At 39.4% G+C, this 17,698-nt stretch overlaps 1 protein-coding gene across 1 annotated transcript; it reads right to left on the reverse strand.

Moving 5' to 3' along the window:
* Positions 1 to 1,340: 1,340 nt before the first annotated feature.
* On the reverse strand, positions 1,341 to 6,075 carry TFPI2 (tissue factor pathway inhibitor 2). The gene is made up of 5 exons (XM_007195760.3): positions 5,767 to 6,075; positions 5,301 to 5,483; positions 3,893 to 4,072; positions 2,516 to 2,686; positions 1,341 to 2,186 (listed from the first exon to the last, which is right to left on the reverse strand). The coding sequence occupies exons 1-5, from the start codon at positions 6,050 to 6,052 to the stop codon at positions 2,104 to 2,106; spliced, it is 903 nt and encodes a 300-aa protein (XP_007195822.3). The 5' UTR covers positions 6,053 to 6,075; the 3' UTR covers positions 1,341 to 2,103.
* Positions 6,076 to 17,698: the final 11,623 nt, after the last annotated feature.

A 17,698-nucleotide genomic window follows, 5' to 3' on the forward strand; every position in this document is an offset into this window, starting at 1 on the left:
AGGTGGGATTCTTCTATGAGTAACTTTCTCTCATACACTATTTAGTTGTTAAGACTAAATAAAAAAGGATAAGTACTTTAGTATTTCTCTAATTCATCAGTTTTCAGAGTAATGAGATAGTGCCCTAGCAACCTCTAAGAGTCACCAAGGAGGTGTATGTGTAATTATTAACTCATGTTATATTCATATTTATATACTTATATATATTGTGGTCATTATTTGTTTTGATGCTCATATTGCCTCATTTTAGGTCAGTGGAAGTCCCCTAATGTTACTCTTTGTTTTTGTGACGTGATTCATTAGTCTTTTTTTTTTTTTTGATTCATTAGTCTTTGATAGTTTCCTTGCTTTACAGCATAAGATGGCCCAGGTTCATCTTACACATTTCCTGTCCCAGACCTAGACTCAGCGAGCTCTGGTTTCTTTTAGTGACCATAATCTGGGCAGTAGGTGTACTTACTCCTACTGAGGTGTCAAAAGACTGTTCAATGAAAGGGTGGGAAATACATTTTTATAGAGTATATAATATAGTATTCTATGTATGATAGTTTCAAAATAACAATATTACTAATCAGGCTAAAAAATGCATTTTTAGATATCTTCAGAATTTATTTGACTCAGATTATATCCTCCAAAAGATACAGAGTCAAAATACTAGTTTTGAAAGTCACTGAAAATAATTATATACCCTTTTTGTAGTTATGCCACTATTTGATATTCATTTAGGTTCAATTGTTTTGTTTCCAATTTTAGAAGGAATGCTTTTTATTCTTTTTGATTTAATTTTGTTTTTTAATTACACAAAATATTACATGGTCCAGGATCAAAATTATGGTAAGGTACATTCACATAAATTTCACTTCCATACCTGTCCAATCCTTTGTCTCCTACCTCATCTTATAGGTAACCATTTTTAATATCTTTGTATCTTCTGTGATTTGCGTGTGTGTGTGTATTTATTCATATTGTTCTAGACCTTGTTTTTCTTTAATGTATCCTGAGGATCAGATGATATCCACATATAGATAATTTGCTGATTTTTCATCCATAATTTCTACAACCAACCCCCTATTGATGAGTATCTGGTTTGTTTCCAGTTTTCAGTTATTCCAAATAATATATCAACTACAGCATATAGCATTTGGGGTTTTTTTTTTTTTTTGTCACAATACCTTTGGGATAGATTTTTAAAGGAGGGATTGCTCAAGAAAAGGACAAATGTACTTATAATTTGGACATATCAGGGGCATACTTTTAAACATTAATCTTGCCAAGAAAATGTAGGAATTTTTAAAAATCTTGTTACAGAGAAAGAAAAAAACTTTAAAATGGGATGATCATATTTATCAGGAATATTTTATTAGTGGAATTTAAATTATTAAATTTTTGCATTGTCTCTGGTATAGTATAAATAAGCACCTTGAACAGTACAAAAATTTTAACAACTTAGGCTGAGTGGGGATGGATGGATAGATGAAGAGAGAGAGAGACAGAGAATCCCCCCACCCCGACCCGAGGAGAACATTTCTGGTTGTAATTACTTTACTAGCTTTTTAATTCAGTCAAAAAAGTTACTTTATTTTATTTTCTTTTAAATGACACCGTAGAAATAGAAGTAAGTTAGCATTCTCTACATAATAGCATTTGTAACATTTTTTGAAGTGTCGGTAAGTCTGCAAGTTTGTCTCCTTGGGCCCAAAATATAATCTAACTTTTAAATGCAAAATTAAATATATTTGCTGGTCCTTTTTATAATCCTGTGTGTTAAAAGAATATGATTATATTGTCTTATATTTTTCAGTTACTATCATCTTCTGAAATCAGGGAGAACAACCCCAAGAACTGGGTGAGTCATATTTGCTTTTATATCTTATGCACAGCAAGAATTTAACCTCATAAAAAAATAGTTGAACATTAAATTTAAAGTAATAGATTCACATTTGAATAGCAGCTAGTTATGTATAAGAAATACACAAATTTAAAAATGTAACATATAAGAACTGGTGAATAAATCACTAATGATTCGCTTACTTGTGTTACCATATTATCCTTCAGATGTAACCATAAAGGCATTCACAAGATGACATATGGAAAAAAAAAGGGTTAAAATTGCTTCTTCTTAATTTTCAGTCTTCTACTTGCAAAGAGAAGCCTTGGCATCTTCTTGTTCTTTTTCTTTTTCAAGGCTGAGGTCAACAAAATAAAAATAAACATCATATTCCCCAGTCTGTAGGCTCGCTATAAATCACCACTTCCGACATGCTTACAAACTCACCTCATCTTAATTTTAATGATTATAAAGTCAGTTTTACTCACTATCCACTTAGTCAATAACAGTCTACCTAGCCAGTATAAGCATTTTGACAAAACTGACCAGTATTAAAGTGCTAACTATGTAGAAGTAGTCTAGAAATGGCAATATGCTATTAGTAAAATGGATACATCAAAATATAATTTTGCTTATGAGTTATTTATAAAGTTAGTTTAAAAATTGAATAAGAAAAAAATCCACTACCTTTTACACAAATGCTTTTGCAGTCCTTCACGTTAACAAAGTTATTGTGATTCCCTCCACAGCCAGTATAGGTGAAGGCCTCACAGGCTTTGTGTCTTGGATTAAAATAATAGCGAGTTGCATTAGCAGAGCATAGTCCCTCATCTTTTGGACTATAGCAAAATGATGGACCTTAATGAAAAAGAAAATAAAATTAAAAGTGCAGTAATACCAGATTTACTAAACTGTGCTGATTACTGAAGTAACTGAAGAAAATCTAATCCCATAGAAGCTTCGTTCTGAATCCAGAATATCATACTACGCCATTTAAAAAGTGTGCCTTGAATTTGAAAACGGCTTACATGCCATATTTTGTTAACTCTAAATTTTTATAAAGTGGACAGAATATCAAGCTATATCCTTGTATCGTTTGAATGTGTAAAGAAATTAAACCCAAAAAACAGATATGGCCAGGTAAAAATGGGCTACATTTCACGGGGAAATATGTGACATGCTTTGGTAAACTCTCGTGTGTTGGTAGTTTTATTTTAAATGTTTTTATCAGCTCTCCTTCCATTATTAATCAAGAATACATGTATCTAATTCCCAGGTAGCCACTGGAACACTTACATTTACATAAACAATTTAAAAGAACGCCAGCAACAACCATCTCCTCATTAATTCAAGATTTTGCATATTCAACACTGTATAGCTACAGAACTTTATCAAAGTCTCTGCCAAAGCAAGTTTCCCTTGTTTGTTGAACTTATTTACCTCTGTGTACTTGTATCTCCTGTGCCTACGGAAAATGCCTATACAAACATTACATACTACCCAAGTAACCCATGATTTTAGGGATTGCGTGGGGGGGAATGTAGGTAAGAAGTGGGGAAGAGAGAAAAGAGGGATAGAGATAAATTTGTGCTACAATTTGTAACTACTAAAGAACACAGAAATCTAACCAAAAACTTTAGAAATTTTCAGGTTTCACCATCTGAAGTCTTTCTATCGCACTATCTCATATATACAACTGATTTCATACAAACCTGAGGTCATGTCATTCATTAGTGAAGACTGTAATTTTTTACATGTAAATTAAGTAGATGAGAAATAGTTCTAAAGAAACAATGCAGAAGAGGAAGCAAAACTTGAATCACAGCTTTGTCACTTTCCAGCCCTGAGAACCTGGCAAGTTGTTAACTTCTAGCTCGCACACTAATATGTAGAACAGGGGATAATAATACTCCCTCACAGGGCAATAGTGTGAAGATTGATATCATATTATATGTGAAATCACCAGAATGCAAAGCATGTTCATTCCACATCAAATTATTAACTTTTTCACCCTAAAGCCTTAATAAAGAAATGAAATAGAAACACCGTAAAAAGAATATTTACCTTTCTTTGGCGCACAGAAGCCCATACAAGTAGCTTCATCCGGGAACCGGTTCTCACTGCTGTGACACCCGCCAGATATGAATTTTTCACATGCCATGGAACTTAGATTGAAGAAATACACTTCTCTGAGCTCCCCACACTGCCTCTTACTGACTTCCAACCGGCAAATCTTGGGAACTTCTAGGACAAGGAGAGCATAAAACAATGTTAGTAAAAAATTAACCTTCTTAGTATTACTTTCAAAACTATACTGTATTTTCAGAAACAACTGGTGGTGGCCGGGGATGGAGTGGGGGAAGGCATCATATTTAGTGCTGGGCTAGTAAACCCCCAAAAGACTGCCCACTAGTCCAGTTACAGTGAGACCTTGTATCCCTGGGTCCAGAATCCACAGATTCAACCAACCCCAGACAGAAAATAGTCAGGAAAAAAAATTCCATAAAGTTCAAAAAGAAAAAGCAAAACTTAAATTTGTCCTATGGTGGCAACTATATGCCTAGCATTTATGTTGTATTAGGCATTGTAAGTAATCTAGAGATGATTTAAAGTATAAGGGAGGATGTGCATAGGTTATATACAAATACTGTGGATTTTGGTATTGGGGGGTGGGGTCCTGGAACCAATCCCCACAGACACTGAGAGGCAACTGTATTCGGCATTTTTTTTTTTTTAACAGTGTCTCCAGACCTGACTCGGCTATGATAAATTTTTCAACTTCAGTGGAAAGACTGTTCTCTCAGAGTATTCTGATTGTTTCTACATACGAAGTTAATCAAACTTATTCATAGGAATACACATTTTTCCCTGGCTCAATTCCTTGAATAGCAGAGTCCCATGTTCTGTTACAGGCCTTAACAGAGATAATAAACATAATTAAAATAAAATCGAAAACAGCATCATGAATCTCCACTATATCTCTATACTAATCTAAGACCTGATGGGGTATCGGGGACAAAAGTAAGGTTATAATTAGCTAAATCACACTTTAATAACAAAATCCATTAAAAGTATTTCAGATTGATAGATAGTGGACACAAGAAAATGCTATTCTCAAGGAGGCATAAAAACCATAGGTTTAGAACTATGATAAATACAGACAAGCCCTTATGTTGCACCTAATACGGTATACTCTTGCAGTGTTATGTCTTACTGGTGAAATCTTTTCCTGAGTCTGCACACGCAGTGTATTATGATAAATGTCAGTTAGGAGACAGGAGATGTCTTAGGCGTTGTAAACTTTGTGATCACTTGTGGTAAACTGAAAAGCATTAAAAGCCTTACTTAATATTTGAGAAAATTCAGGCTAAAACACTGTAGAAGATGGGGTCTGGAAAATAAGCTGAGTTACTACTAGCCCTTCAGTGCAAGGAGCAGCGCAAGAGTTCTGAGTGTGCGTGCAAGCACTTACTCGGTATCCTCCAGCAAGCTTCATCGCAGGCCTCCCAAGTTTCGAAATTGTTGGCATTGCCCTCGCAGCCCCCATACATGAACTCGCGGCAGCTCTGCGTATACCTGTCATAGTAGTAACTGGGGATCCGAGCCCGGCAGGGCCCTTCGTCCGGGGGCAGGAGGCAGATCTCCGCGTTATTTCCTACAGGAGGGGCAGAAGGAGAGCCAGAGAGAGAGAGAGAGAAGGAGGTCAGCCACATCTCCGCGGAGGAAGAGGCTTCCCGGGGAGTTCTGTCCCGGCAGCTTCCCAGCACAGCAGAAGGGCATCTGCAGAGAAAGAAAGTGCAAACTTGGGCGCAAGTGCCCCATTGCATGGTGCACGGCAGGGATCGGGGAAAGCGGGGCACAGAGAGCGAGTGCAGGGGTCCGCGGAGCCCTCGCCGCCTGGCCGGGGCGATAAGGAGGTCCCCTGGGCAGGGAGATACCTGGCGGCGCTTGAGGAGCATCTCCCAGCGCAGTCCCCACCAGGAGCAGCGGCAGAACCACCAGCCGGAGGGGGCGAACAGAGTACATGGTGTCCGGATTCAAGCTACCCGTGGGGTGAGGCGTCCCCAGAATGTGCCAGCGGGAGGAAGGTGCACAGCGTCCAACCTCGAGGCAGTCTGAGTTCCAGCGTGGTGGGTGCCGCTGCTTTATGTAGGGTGAGCGTCCTTCTGACCCGGGACAGGGCGGAGCGCGCCTTTGCGGAGCCTGGAGGGGAGACTGATTCATGCCCTGAGAGCTCTGACCCTGCCGCCCCCTGGGCGCTGGAAAGTGTGTGCGGGGGTGGGGGGGTGGGGGAAGAGGAATTCCCCACCAAGTTGAACCTGCCTCCCAAACTTTCTCCAGTGGCCGAGTGGGGATGACCAGATGGGGCATTGTGTCAGAGATGGGAAGTCCACAGGCTAGAGGGAAATGACCTGGGTGTGATTGCACAAGGTTCCAACTTGCAGCATCACGCTGAATCTTGAATCCACACCTTGAAAGCACAAAGTCCACGTCTTTGAAGGGCAGAAAGTGTGAAATTCACAGGGCCAAGGGGAGCTGGGCTCATTGCATTAGACCCTTTAATAGAAATTTAAGTATATGTATTTCTTTACATTTATATGTAGATATACACACATATTCATATTTCAATCGAGCTCTAATTTACATTTCATAAAAGACTCATAATATTACAGTTGGATCAATTTTGACAACTATATATACTCTTGTAATCACCACTCCAATCAAGAATTAAACATTTCCATCACCCCAGAACATTCACTCATACCCTTTCCCAGTCAATCCTTCCATCCCCAGGCCAGGGGCAACCATTGTGAGCATCACAGATTGGTTTCACCTGTTGTAAATCTCATGCAAATGGAATCGTAAGATATGTACTGTTTTGTACTTCTACTCCAGTACTGTTTTTAAGACACACATGCTATTGTAGAGTTTGTTCCTTCTAAGTGTTGAGCAGTCTTCCAATGTATGAGTATACAACAAAGGTCTGATTATTGGACATTTGTGTTATTTCTAGTTTGGGGCAACTATGAATAAAGCTGCTTTGTGTGTGCAAACAACTTTTATTACTCTCGAGTAAAATATTTTAAAATATTAGAAACTGCCAAACAGTTTTCCAGAATGATTATACCATTTTACACCCCCATCAGCCATGTGTTAGAGTTTTAACTATGTTTTTGGAGCTGGAACATGAAAGTCCAAAGAGAGGTGGCCTTAGGGGGAATCCTGAAGCTTGGCCAGATCAGCCCCTTCCCATACATTTCTTAGTGTCAGTGCATCTATTATAGTTAATTGTTCCTTTGATATATTAGCCTGAGCCTAACTTTTTATTTATACAAAACAAATTATCTACACTGGGATTTTACATGAAATATCAAGGATATTTTTGGAGAACATTTTAATGGGTTCTCTTGATGAATGTGTCTTCCCTTCCTCCCCCTTTTTCTCTTGCTCTATTTAATATTCTTAAGGGAATAATTATCCTTGGCTTCTCCTAAAGGTACTGGAGGGAGTTTACAGGAGTTCTCTTTCAAGTTTCTGAGAATCTGTATGCTCACAGCGAGTTAATAGTCTGGGATGTTTTCACACTATAACCCCTCGGGCCAGTTTTCAGTTATCCTGATGCCATGACAGAGAACCATATTCCTAGGAAGACTAACCTGGTCTGGAAATACTCTGTGTCATTTATTCTGTCAGATTACTAGATATCTATGATTAAGAATGACAGAGATGTAAGAATACACGTTTAACAACAAGCTTACCAGGAGGAAAAAAAAAGGGCGGGGTGGGGGGCTTGGTGGTTTGTATATTTTACTGATTTCCATGGAGTAAATGCTCTCACTTTGGCTTGATTTCAGGCTGCCAGAGTTGGAAATAGATGGATACAATCAGTTCACCAGAGCCAGTGTGAGCTGATTCCAGCACGCCAAACCCTGGGGCAGCCAGCTGGTTTTGGAAAAACACACTCATATGAGAATCAGATTAGACCTTCCCAATTCCTCCCAAATATTATTAGGGGAGGAAAATTTTACCAGACGTTTATACAGGATCATGTTCGGAAGAAAAGCTAATTCAATGTCAAACTTAACCTATTTCCATTCTTCTGAATATGATTAAATATATCTCCGAAACGGACTAAAACAAATTCAAGGACGGAGACTGAGTCAGACTTACCATTTAGCATTAACTATTGTCACTTCTGTTCTTTGTTCTCAGCTGCTGGCAGTTTTTAATCGTCTTTGGCTTCATGTAGAAAGAGAAATCTTTGAAATTAGGGCAGATTATTTTGGGAAATTGCATGGTGCAATGGGAAAGCAGACTTGGGAGTCTGAGGAAACCTGGATTTTATTCCTTGTTCCTTTGGACAAGTTACATAAACTCTCAGAGCCTCAGTTTTCTTATCTGTGAAATGGATATAATAACCGTCCCTTACAAGTGTGCTATAAGGATTAAAGGGAAAGCGCCTAGGAACTCTGAGAGATGTGCTCCTCACATACAGGCACAGAATCCATCGGAATCATCCCATGTCTCAGTTCCCACTCAAAGCCTTGGCAGAGCATTTTAAGATGGAGCATTAGCCACAATTGAGAAACACAGCAACATGAACTGGCCTTGCGGGACTACAGCCTGTGGCTTTGCTCCCATCAGCTCTCCTCTTTGGCTGCGCTCAGAGGTCACCTCTCCACGTAGGAAGATGTCACACAATCAGATTCCACTTTGTGATAGTCTCTTCTGGGGAAATGAGCTTCAGGGTTCTCTCAGCCCCAGCAGAATACTCAGTCCACTCAGGCCTGCTGTGTAACAGATGGAGGGCGAGGGGTTCAAAACCAGGCTTTTCACCCCTCTGTGGTATGGAGTCTATAGACACAGGTTGAAATCTGTATTCAGAGATTCTCTAGAAATGTTAGTTTCCTCCCTTGTTCTATGCCAAATCGGGTGCGTCTCTAACACCTCTGTGACCGCTGAGCAGGGACAGGGAAGGAGAAGTGAACAAGTGGGGGGAGTTAGAAGTTTGAGATTGTCAAGCCAGATGATCAGGAAGGAAATTACTCCTCAACTGCAAAACACTTGAGTATTTTTATATCCATGAAAAAGATATTTTCCAATATAAGAGGAATCTAAAATTCCTGGGACTACTTTAAATTACTGGATTTATCCTTAGGACTATGTGGAAGGAGCCATGTGACCGCCACGATCAGCCTCCCCATAGGGATGTCATAGTACTTCTATTTCCTTAAACCAATGTCTAGGCCAAAAGGTTACCACAGCTGAGGAAAAGAATTCCTTAATCCAAAGTCAACAGGAGGTACAAGGCTGGAGGGAACTGGGAAGAACAGTCACCCAGATTGATTTGTCATTGCCAGACCAAGTGACAGCTCTAGTGGCTGCGGCTAAAGACAGAGGCTCAAAATAGTTTAGATCTCTGTAAAATAAGGCATGGAGTTCTTATTATTTGAATGCTGAAGAGAACTATCAATACCATCTGTTCCAGTATTTTTATTTTACATTTACAAATTGAGACCTAGAAAGATAAAATGGCTGGTCATGTTTAATTACCTTAGTTTGTTGGCAGAGCTGAGACTAGAACCCACATTCTTGATACTCACTCAGCCTTGTATTCTTTCTGACATACCCAGACCTAGGCTCTTTCTACTGTATCAAGACCTTAGAGCAGAACACTAAACTCCAGAATTAAAACACACAAAGGCTCCCGTGAGTTCAGGAGCAGCTTTGAGGTGCCAGATCCTTGCCTCTGTTCTTTTCCACACCCTCCCCCATGTTGGACCCATAACAAGTGGATGTGAAGTTGACTTGGAACACAGTAGCTCCTAGAATTCCCAAGCCTTGAGCATGCTGTTCTATCCTCTGAGAGCCCCACAGTCTTGAAAGGTGACCGTGAATTTAAAGAAAAGATTGAGGTAGATGGTCTTCCTCTCTGTCAGACACCTTAGGGAGAGGTGGCATGTCTAACTCATGAGTGAATGAGGAGAATTAATTTAGCCCAGTGATTTGGGGATGCGTATAACATAACATAGTCACTTAAGGAGTTACATTGGTAACTTCTTGATAAACAAAGTTCTTGCTGCCCGTTAGTTTAGCCCTGTCAAAATAAAATCTGAAATGAGTCCAGCTGGCACTAACAAGGAGTTTGCACATCTGCTAAGAAAGGCAGTTAGTCTCTTCTGAGAGATTAGGGGTCATGAGAGTTTTGTTAAAGTTTAGACAGCTCCTTCACCAACTAGACATTTTTCCAGCGGGTTGGGCCTTGTAGGAAATGTTTGCTCTAATGCACCCTCTGTCGGACACAGAGTACATTTGTCAGTGTTATAATAAAGTGGAGTCACTTAAAAGATGAGACATTCCCCATGCCTAATTTTATTATTCTCCTTCTCCCTAGGCAGAACAAGATAATGGAGTGTATAATGTGTCTCTTACCATGGTCATTCTTTCATACACCTATTTTAAAAATAAGCAGATTAAACATTTAAAATGTGCCCAACTTTGTGCCTTTGTGCACTTTAGGGATACAAAGATGAATAAACACATTAGGGATGTCACGGCAAAATAGGGTAGACAGATGAACACTCTATGACCCAGTCGCAATATAGTGTTCTTATTATAATATTAAAAATATGTACCAGGTTCTATGGGACTATGGAGGAGGAAATAAATAAAATTTAAGCAAGAGTTCAATTAGAAATAAAAACCAGTCCACACAAACATATCTCACATTACATCTTCAGTGCCTGTGGGACACAGACACTTTTCTTCATCAGCTAGTTGCTTTGGTTGGTTCTTTTAGTAGCTGTGGTTATGGCAAAGCATTGCCTTCTGCAGAAGGGCAGAATCTCAGAAACCCCCTTTCTCTTCTTCCTAGATGTATGTTCCCTCAAATGTCGTGCCTACTTAGGATGCAGACCATCTTTTTTCTCACTCAGGTGCTGCACATTTAACTATGTAGGGCACGCAGAAGGTTGGAACAAATTTTGGACTATTTTATCCAAGACCTTTCTGGCATAATGCAGCTTCACCACCTACCCAGAATTCTAGCTGGGGTAACCAATCCACTAGAGAGTGACACATTAAGAATGGGGGAAGAAGGGGCAAATTTCCCTAACTCTTGTATACCATGTGGAAACCTCAATAGCAATAACTACAATACTGGATAAAATGTTTATTATTGAGAGTTTGCATTGTACCTTGCATTCATTAGCTCATTAAACCCCCCACGATAACCACTTGAGACAGGTACTTTATTCTCCCCACTCTGCAAATGAGGAGGCTGAAGCTTTAGATAGATACATGACTTGGTCAAAACTATACAACTAGCAGTCTGAATTCTGGTCCCCTGGTCTCACGGTGCACACATCCTTTTCTTCCACATTAGTGGGGACCAAAGTCAGGCTCATTATATAGAGCTTGTGCTCGTGACCCTCGTTCAGTACCTGGACAGCTCTATCTCAGATTTCCTTTTTCTTCAAGCATGAAGTTTGTAATTGAGAACTAACAGATAGCTACAATTTAAATACATTGCTCTAATGCTCTAAGAGAAACATCTGCCAGAGTTGGTAATCAGATTAGAGGATTGAGAGAGTTAATCCCTAAAGACCTTATTATCAGGGTTATATTTAGCAGTAAGTAATGGATCTTGACCTTTCAAGTATAAAGATACCCTTTCATGAAAATGCCTTGTTATTTTTATACTCTAACCCAAATCTCATGTTGGTTATACATTACTTACTAAAGTGTCATAAGCCCTCCAAATGTTCATTTGTTCTAGCTTTATGTAGAAAAGCTGTGTATCTTAAATCACACAGGAGGGACAACCTGCCATTTGGGGGCAGGAGAAAACATTCGTTGCAGTTTGAAATGGGCATACATCTCCTAGCACTACCACTATTTTTTTCCTCTTATTGACTATCTATTAGCTGAGGGAAAAACTGAGTTGAACTGAAATGTCTGTATTAGAAGAGAATTGAGTACACTAGTCTGGACTGGATATACTGAACCAGCCAGAGAAGGGTCAGTTGTTCCTCCTGGTCAACTGAATGTCCTGTATTCTCTGTCTTGCTTTTTCTTACAGTGGAGGGCGTGCCCTGGTCCAGTCAGAGACCAACCCCTTGGCTACTGCTCTGGGTCCTTTCCTCTCTTGCCTTCTCAAGGACTTCACTCACTCCTCTGCGACATTCAGCACATACACCCAGGTTTTACGTTTCCATTTGGAGTGCTCGATCTCTGATTCTTTTTCATCCCAAACTTAAAATTCTTATTTGATTCTACATCCCTTTCCTGTTAGGACCCCACTTCACTGCTCCCTTTCCCAGCAAAACTTATCAAAAATGTTATCTTCACTCTCTGCCTCCACTTCCTCATCTCCCTTTTTTCCCACATTCCACTCAGTAAACTTTCACACTGGGAAGAGGAAGAACAGGAAGTGCTCTTGTCAAGAGCAACTCATCAAGTTGCCACATCTTACTGGACCTCTCAATACATATGACAAAGCAGCTGGCCCTAAGGTCACCAAAGACCACATTTTCCCATCTGCATTGTGTCTAACCTGTCAGCAGTATTTAACAATTTCAAATCCTTCGTCATTCTCGAAATGCCTTTTTTTTAGTCTTTACCATACCACATTCTTTTGGTTTTTCCCTACTTAGTTGACTGCTTTTCAATCAATCTATCCTCCTCTGCCTGCCAATTAAAGGTTGGGCTGACTCAAGGCTCTAACTCTGCTCTCTCCTTATGTGATTTCAAGTACATATACACATAAACTTTACATACACATATACATATATTTATGGATAGTCTCGATCTCACCGCCGGATTCCAAACACTTTTATCTACTTAACATATCCACTTGGATGTCTAACAGGCATCTCAAACGCTATGTGTCCTAAACTGGAGTGTTGGTGATAACCCCCAATCCTCCTCATTTCTGTAAATGACACACTTGGATTCTCAAGCTAAAAACTCTGGAATCATTCTTAACACCTCCCATCCATTCATTGCCCAGTCTATCAATAGTCCTGTCAATTCTACCTCCAAATCACATTTTTAATTTGCCCATATCTCTTTATATCTGCAGTCACCAGTTTCGTTCAAATCTATCTGTTCTTATGGGACCATTATGTTAGGTTAGTGGAAACTCCCAGTTTCCACTTTTGTTCTCCATTAAACCCCACAGAGCAGAGTATTTTTAACACATTAGACTGTGTCACAACACCTGACTCCTTCAAAATAAAAATAAAGCCCCCCATTTAGCGCCTCATTTTATTTCTCACCATGGAAGTCACTAACTCTGAGTGACTATGGGATCTGACCACTGTCTCCCTTTACTGACCTCATCCCATCACTCTTTCTTGATCTCACTAGACTCAAGTTACACTGTGTGTTTTATTCTCCTCATACAAGTTTGTTCCCACCTCGGGTCCTTTGCATGAGCTGTTCCCTCTGCTTAGCCCTTATCCCTGCACGAAATGCTCATCTCCTGATCTTTACTTCACTGACTCCTTCTTGGCATTTGGGTGTTGGTCCCACTGGCAGTACCTCTAATCAGCCTTTATGATGTTGCCCCATATCTCAGTCACTCCTTATGACTTCATGGTATCACAAACTATCCTTATAGCTTTATCATTTGAAATCACTATGTTTATTATTTTACTTTGACTTGTCTAACCCTCTCACTATTATATAAGCTCTATGAGAACAGGTAACTTACCTGTCGTACTCACCATTGTATCCCGATGCTAAGAACAAGACCTGGAAAGTAGGATCTCATAAATGTCTGTGGAACAAACAAATTACTTATTATTGCCACAATCACACTTCTTTCCAAATGTCTTGAAAACCCCTCTGGCTCAGTAGAAACAGAGAAATAGAGTTGCCCTGGGGAAGGAAGCGAGTTGTCACAGAATATATTTGAATGTCTGTGAGTCACACGTGCCTTAAGTATAGGCTATAGGTTGAGAGAGATTGGTATTCATGTAACAAAAATAGCAACAGATACAAAAGCAACTGGCTTTTTTTTTTAATCTTTTTATTTTATGTTGGAGTATAGCCGATTAACAATGTTGTGATAGTTTCAGGTGTATAGCAAAGGGACTCAGCCATACATATACATGTATCCATTCTCCCAGCAACTGGCTTTGAAAAACCAAATATGATAAAATGTGTGATCAACTTGATTAGATGGAAGAAAAAACCCAAAATACAAACTACCTTTTATGTGATAAGAAAAAAACCCTCAACTGAAAAGAATGATTTATAGAGTGATGCAGTATAAACACAGTAAGAGATAAGAAAGTTGATTTCGTTTGCTGCTTCAACCCCTAGCAATCAAGAGTGCCTGGTCCCTGGTAGTTACTCAATAAATATTTGCTGAATAAATAAACACTTGTTAGCTGCTATCATTTTATTGGTCCATGTACAAAGACAGAAGGAAGAAGAGTAGATACATACAGATATAAAGGGATAGAGGTATTGCATATGTGTGTTCAGCACAGTGTCTGGCACGTGGTAAATGCTCAAAAGTTGTTAACTAATCCTCATCACAACAAACTCACTTTCCTTTATTAATTTTGTCTCATCTCCCTCACTCTAGAGGGTTAGTGTTTAATCCTTTGTTCTCTTCTCTTTCCTGTTCATCCTGGGTATTCCCATCCATTCCCGTGGCTCTCTCCTAAGCTCTGGCCTTTCCTCTAAACTCCAGACTGCCCATTCAAATGAATGTGTAACAAGCATCTTAAACATGGGATTCCCCTTCTCAAGTCTTCCTCATCTCAGGAAAGAGCAAATTCCTTCTTCATTTGTTCAGACCCAAATCATTGATGTTATCTTGACCTTTTCTTTCTTTCTTTTTTTTTCCTACATCTGATCTCTCAGCCTATCCTATTATCTCTACTTTCAAAATATATTTAGAATCTCACCACCTGTCCCCACCTCCACTGCTATTACCCTGGTTTTAGCCACCATCATGTCTCACCTTAATTACCGAAATTGTCTCTTCTCTGCTTCTACCCTTGCCCTCTATGGTCTAGCCTCAAAATAGCTGCCAGAATAATGCTACTAAAATATATGACAGATAGTATCATTCTATTACTCAAAACCCTCCAGTGTTCCCTAAGTCACTCAGAGTGAAGCCAGAGTCTTTACAATGGCCCGAAAGACCCATGTGATCACTGATACCATAAACTATTCTTCCCCCATATTCACTTGGCTCCTCATATTCAAACTAGCTCACTGTTCCCCTTGTACTTACTGTTCCCTGGAATAATCTTCTCATAATCAATAATAATCAATAATCAATAATCATGCATGGCTCACTCCTTCAGGTCTTCATTCAAATAGCATTGTCTTGGAGAAGCCTGCCCTGGCCACTCTCTCAATAATTGAAATACTTCTCTTGACACTTCCTATTCCTTCTCTGTTTTATTTTTCTCCTTAGGACTTATCACACTATATTGCCTCATTTAATTTTTTTAACCTTATTCATTGCCTCTCTCCTTCATTAGACTGTAAGTTCCCTGTAGGCAAAGTTTTCTGATTTTTTTTTCTCTGCTCTACCCTCAAGCATCTAGAATAGTGTCTGGCACATAATAGCACTTGGTAAATATTTGTTGAATGAATGAATAAAATGTTAGCTGTTATTCTTTAATAGTCCCAAGTATAATGTCAGGATGAAAAAGAACAGTATGAGACATAATTTATACCCATATGATTACAAGCTTATTGTACATAACAGAGTAGATTTGTTTCTGAAAAAAAGTGTCAAACTGAATGTTTATAAATCAACATATTTAAAGTGCTAACAACATTTCTATTTCAAAGAATCTGTGATTGACCCTCTGTATAAAACAAAGGACTTTTAAAAATTAATTTTAATAATTTCCCCTAATATAGCCCTTATAAGTTAAATATTTTATTAGTCAAGTTTTCTTTTTTTAAAAAATAAATTTATTTATTTATTTTTGGCTGCATTGGGTCTTCGTTGCTGAGCATGGACTTTCTTTAGTTACGTCGAGCAGGGATTACTCTTCGTTGTGGTGTGCGGGCTTCTCACTGCAGTGGCTTCTCTTGTTGTGGAGCACGGGCTCTAGGCATGTGGGCTTCAGTAGTTGTGGCACGCACGTTCAGTAGTTACGGCACGCAGGCTTTAGAGCGCAAGCTCAGTAGTTGTGGCACACGGGCTTAGTTGCTCCGCGGCATGTGGGATCTTCCTGGACCAGGGCTCGAACCCGTGTCCCCTGCATTGGCAGGTGAATTCTTAACCACTGCATCAGCAGGGAAGCCCTAGTCAAGTTTTCTTACTTCAAAATACATTAATCTATGATGTGTAAAAGCAAACAGAAAACAAGTAGCCTTTTGACTTTACACTAGGCCATTTTAGTTCTAAATAAATTATCAAGAAACCTATGGAAACTCTGAAAGACATTAGTGAGACACTAAGCTATTCTACATAGTTCTATCCTCAACATCCCTCACCCGTACCTACAAAACCAGTGAAAACCATAAACAACATGACAGTTTCAAAAGGCCCCCTAGGGGACACTATTGCTCCCATTGAGAACCAATGCTCTGTGGCTGGGGTACAGCTCTGAGATACTTTCTCCCCCTCCTCTTCTCTTCTTGGCTTTTTTGGGCCTTAGCTCCTCTGATAGTAGTAGTGCAGGATGGAGGAAGAAGTAAAAGGTGACATATATTCTAGCTAATGGGGGTATGTTTCTCCCCTGAATTAGCTGTAACTGCTACCTTAGCTTGTTGGTCTGAGTCTTCATTCCTCCCCTTATATTCTGGTGAAGGTGGGGGTAGGGATACTTGGTAACAGTTCCAGCAATCTGATCTAGCCCCTCTTAGGTCTCCCCATGGAGGGTGGCCCAACCTGAAAGTTTAGAATGTAAGTGGCCTAGTTAGTGGAGGAACTGGGGGGATGGAGGTGGTTAGTGCCCTTGGTCATCAACTCTGTGCTTTCTTTCTCTATGTAATTCTGGAGTAATGGAGTATATATTAAAAAAAAAAACAAACAAACAAACCTACTCCTTAAAACTAGTTTCAAGAGGGTAACTGAGAGACATGAGCTAGAGTAGAAAACATCCCAGACCAGAAAACAAACATTTGTGTTATAACTCCAGCTCTGTTGTCACCAACTGTGTGATTTGGGGCATTTCAATTCTCTGGATCACCTTTGCCTCATCTGCAAAATGGGATAAAGAGCAATTAAATGATAAAATGGCCAAAAAAGCACATGAAAAGATGCTCAACATCACTAATTATTAGGGAAATGCAAATCAAAACTACAATGAGGTATCACCTCACACCGGTCAGAATAGCCATCATCAAAAAAATCTACAAACAATAAATGCTGGAGAGGGTGTGGAGAAAAGGGAACCCTCCTACACTATTGGTGGGAATGTAAATTGGTACAGCCACTATGCAGAACAGTATGGAGGTTCCTTAAAAAACTAAACATAAAACTACCATATGACCCAGCAATCCCACTCCTGGGCATATACCTGGAGAAAACCATAATTTGAAAAGATACATGCACCCCGGTGTTCATTGCAGCACTATTTACAGTAGCCAGGACATGGAAGCAACCTAAGTGTCCATCAACAGAGGAATGAATAAGGAAGATGTGGTACATATATACAATGGAATATTACTCAGCCATTAAAAAATAACAAAATAATGCCATTTGCAGCAACATGGATGGACCTAGAGATTGTTATACTGAGTGAAGTAAGTTAGACACAGAAAGACAAATATCATATGATATTGCTTATTTGTGGAATCTAAAAAACAGGTACAAATTAACTTATTTACAAAACAGAAGTAGAATCATGGATACAGAAAACAAACTTACGGTTACCAGGGGAT

Source organism: Balaenoptera acutorostrata, chromosome 7 (genome assembly GCF_949987535.1).
Source record: "Balaenoptera acutorostrata chromosome 7, mBalAcu1.1, whole genome shotgun sequence".
Classification (NCBI taxonomy): Eukaryota; Metazoa; Chordata; class Mammalia; order Artiodactyla; family Balaenopteridae; genus Balaenoptera; species Balaenoptera acutorostrata.

What these genes read in the sequence shown, in the direction of transcription:
- TFPI2 (XM_007195760.3), bottom strand. Translation starts at nt 6,052, where the DNA reads ATGAATCAGTCTCCCCTCCAGGCTCCGCAAAGGCGCGCTCCGCCCTGT. An exon ending in TGCTCCTCAAGCGCCGCCAG is followed by an intron (nt 5,484 to 5,766) that starts GTATCTCCCTGC and finishes CCCCTCCTGTAG; the next exon opens with GAAATAACGCGGAGATCTGC. An exon ending in CTTCTGTGCGCCAAAGAAAG is followed by an intron (nt 2,687 to 3,892) that starts GTAAATATTCTT and finishes TTTTTCATTAAG; the next exon opens with GTCCATCATTTTGCTATAGT.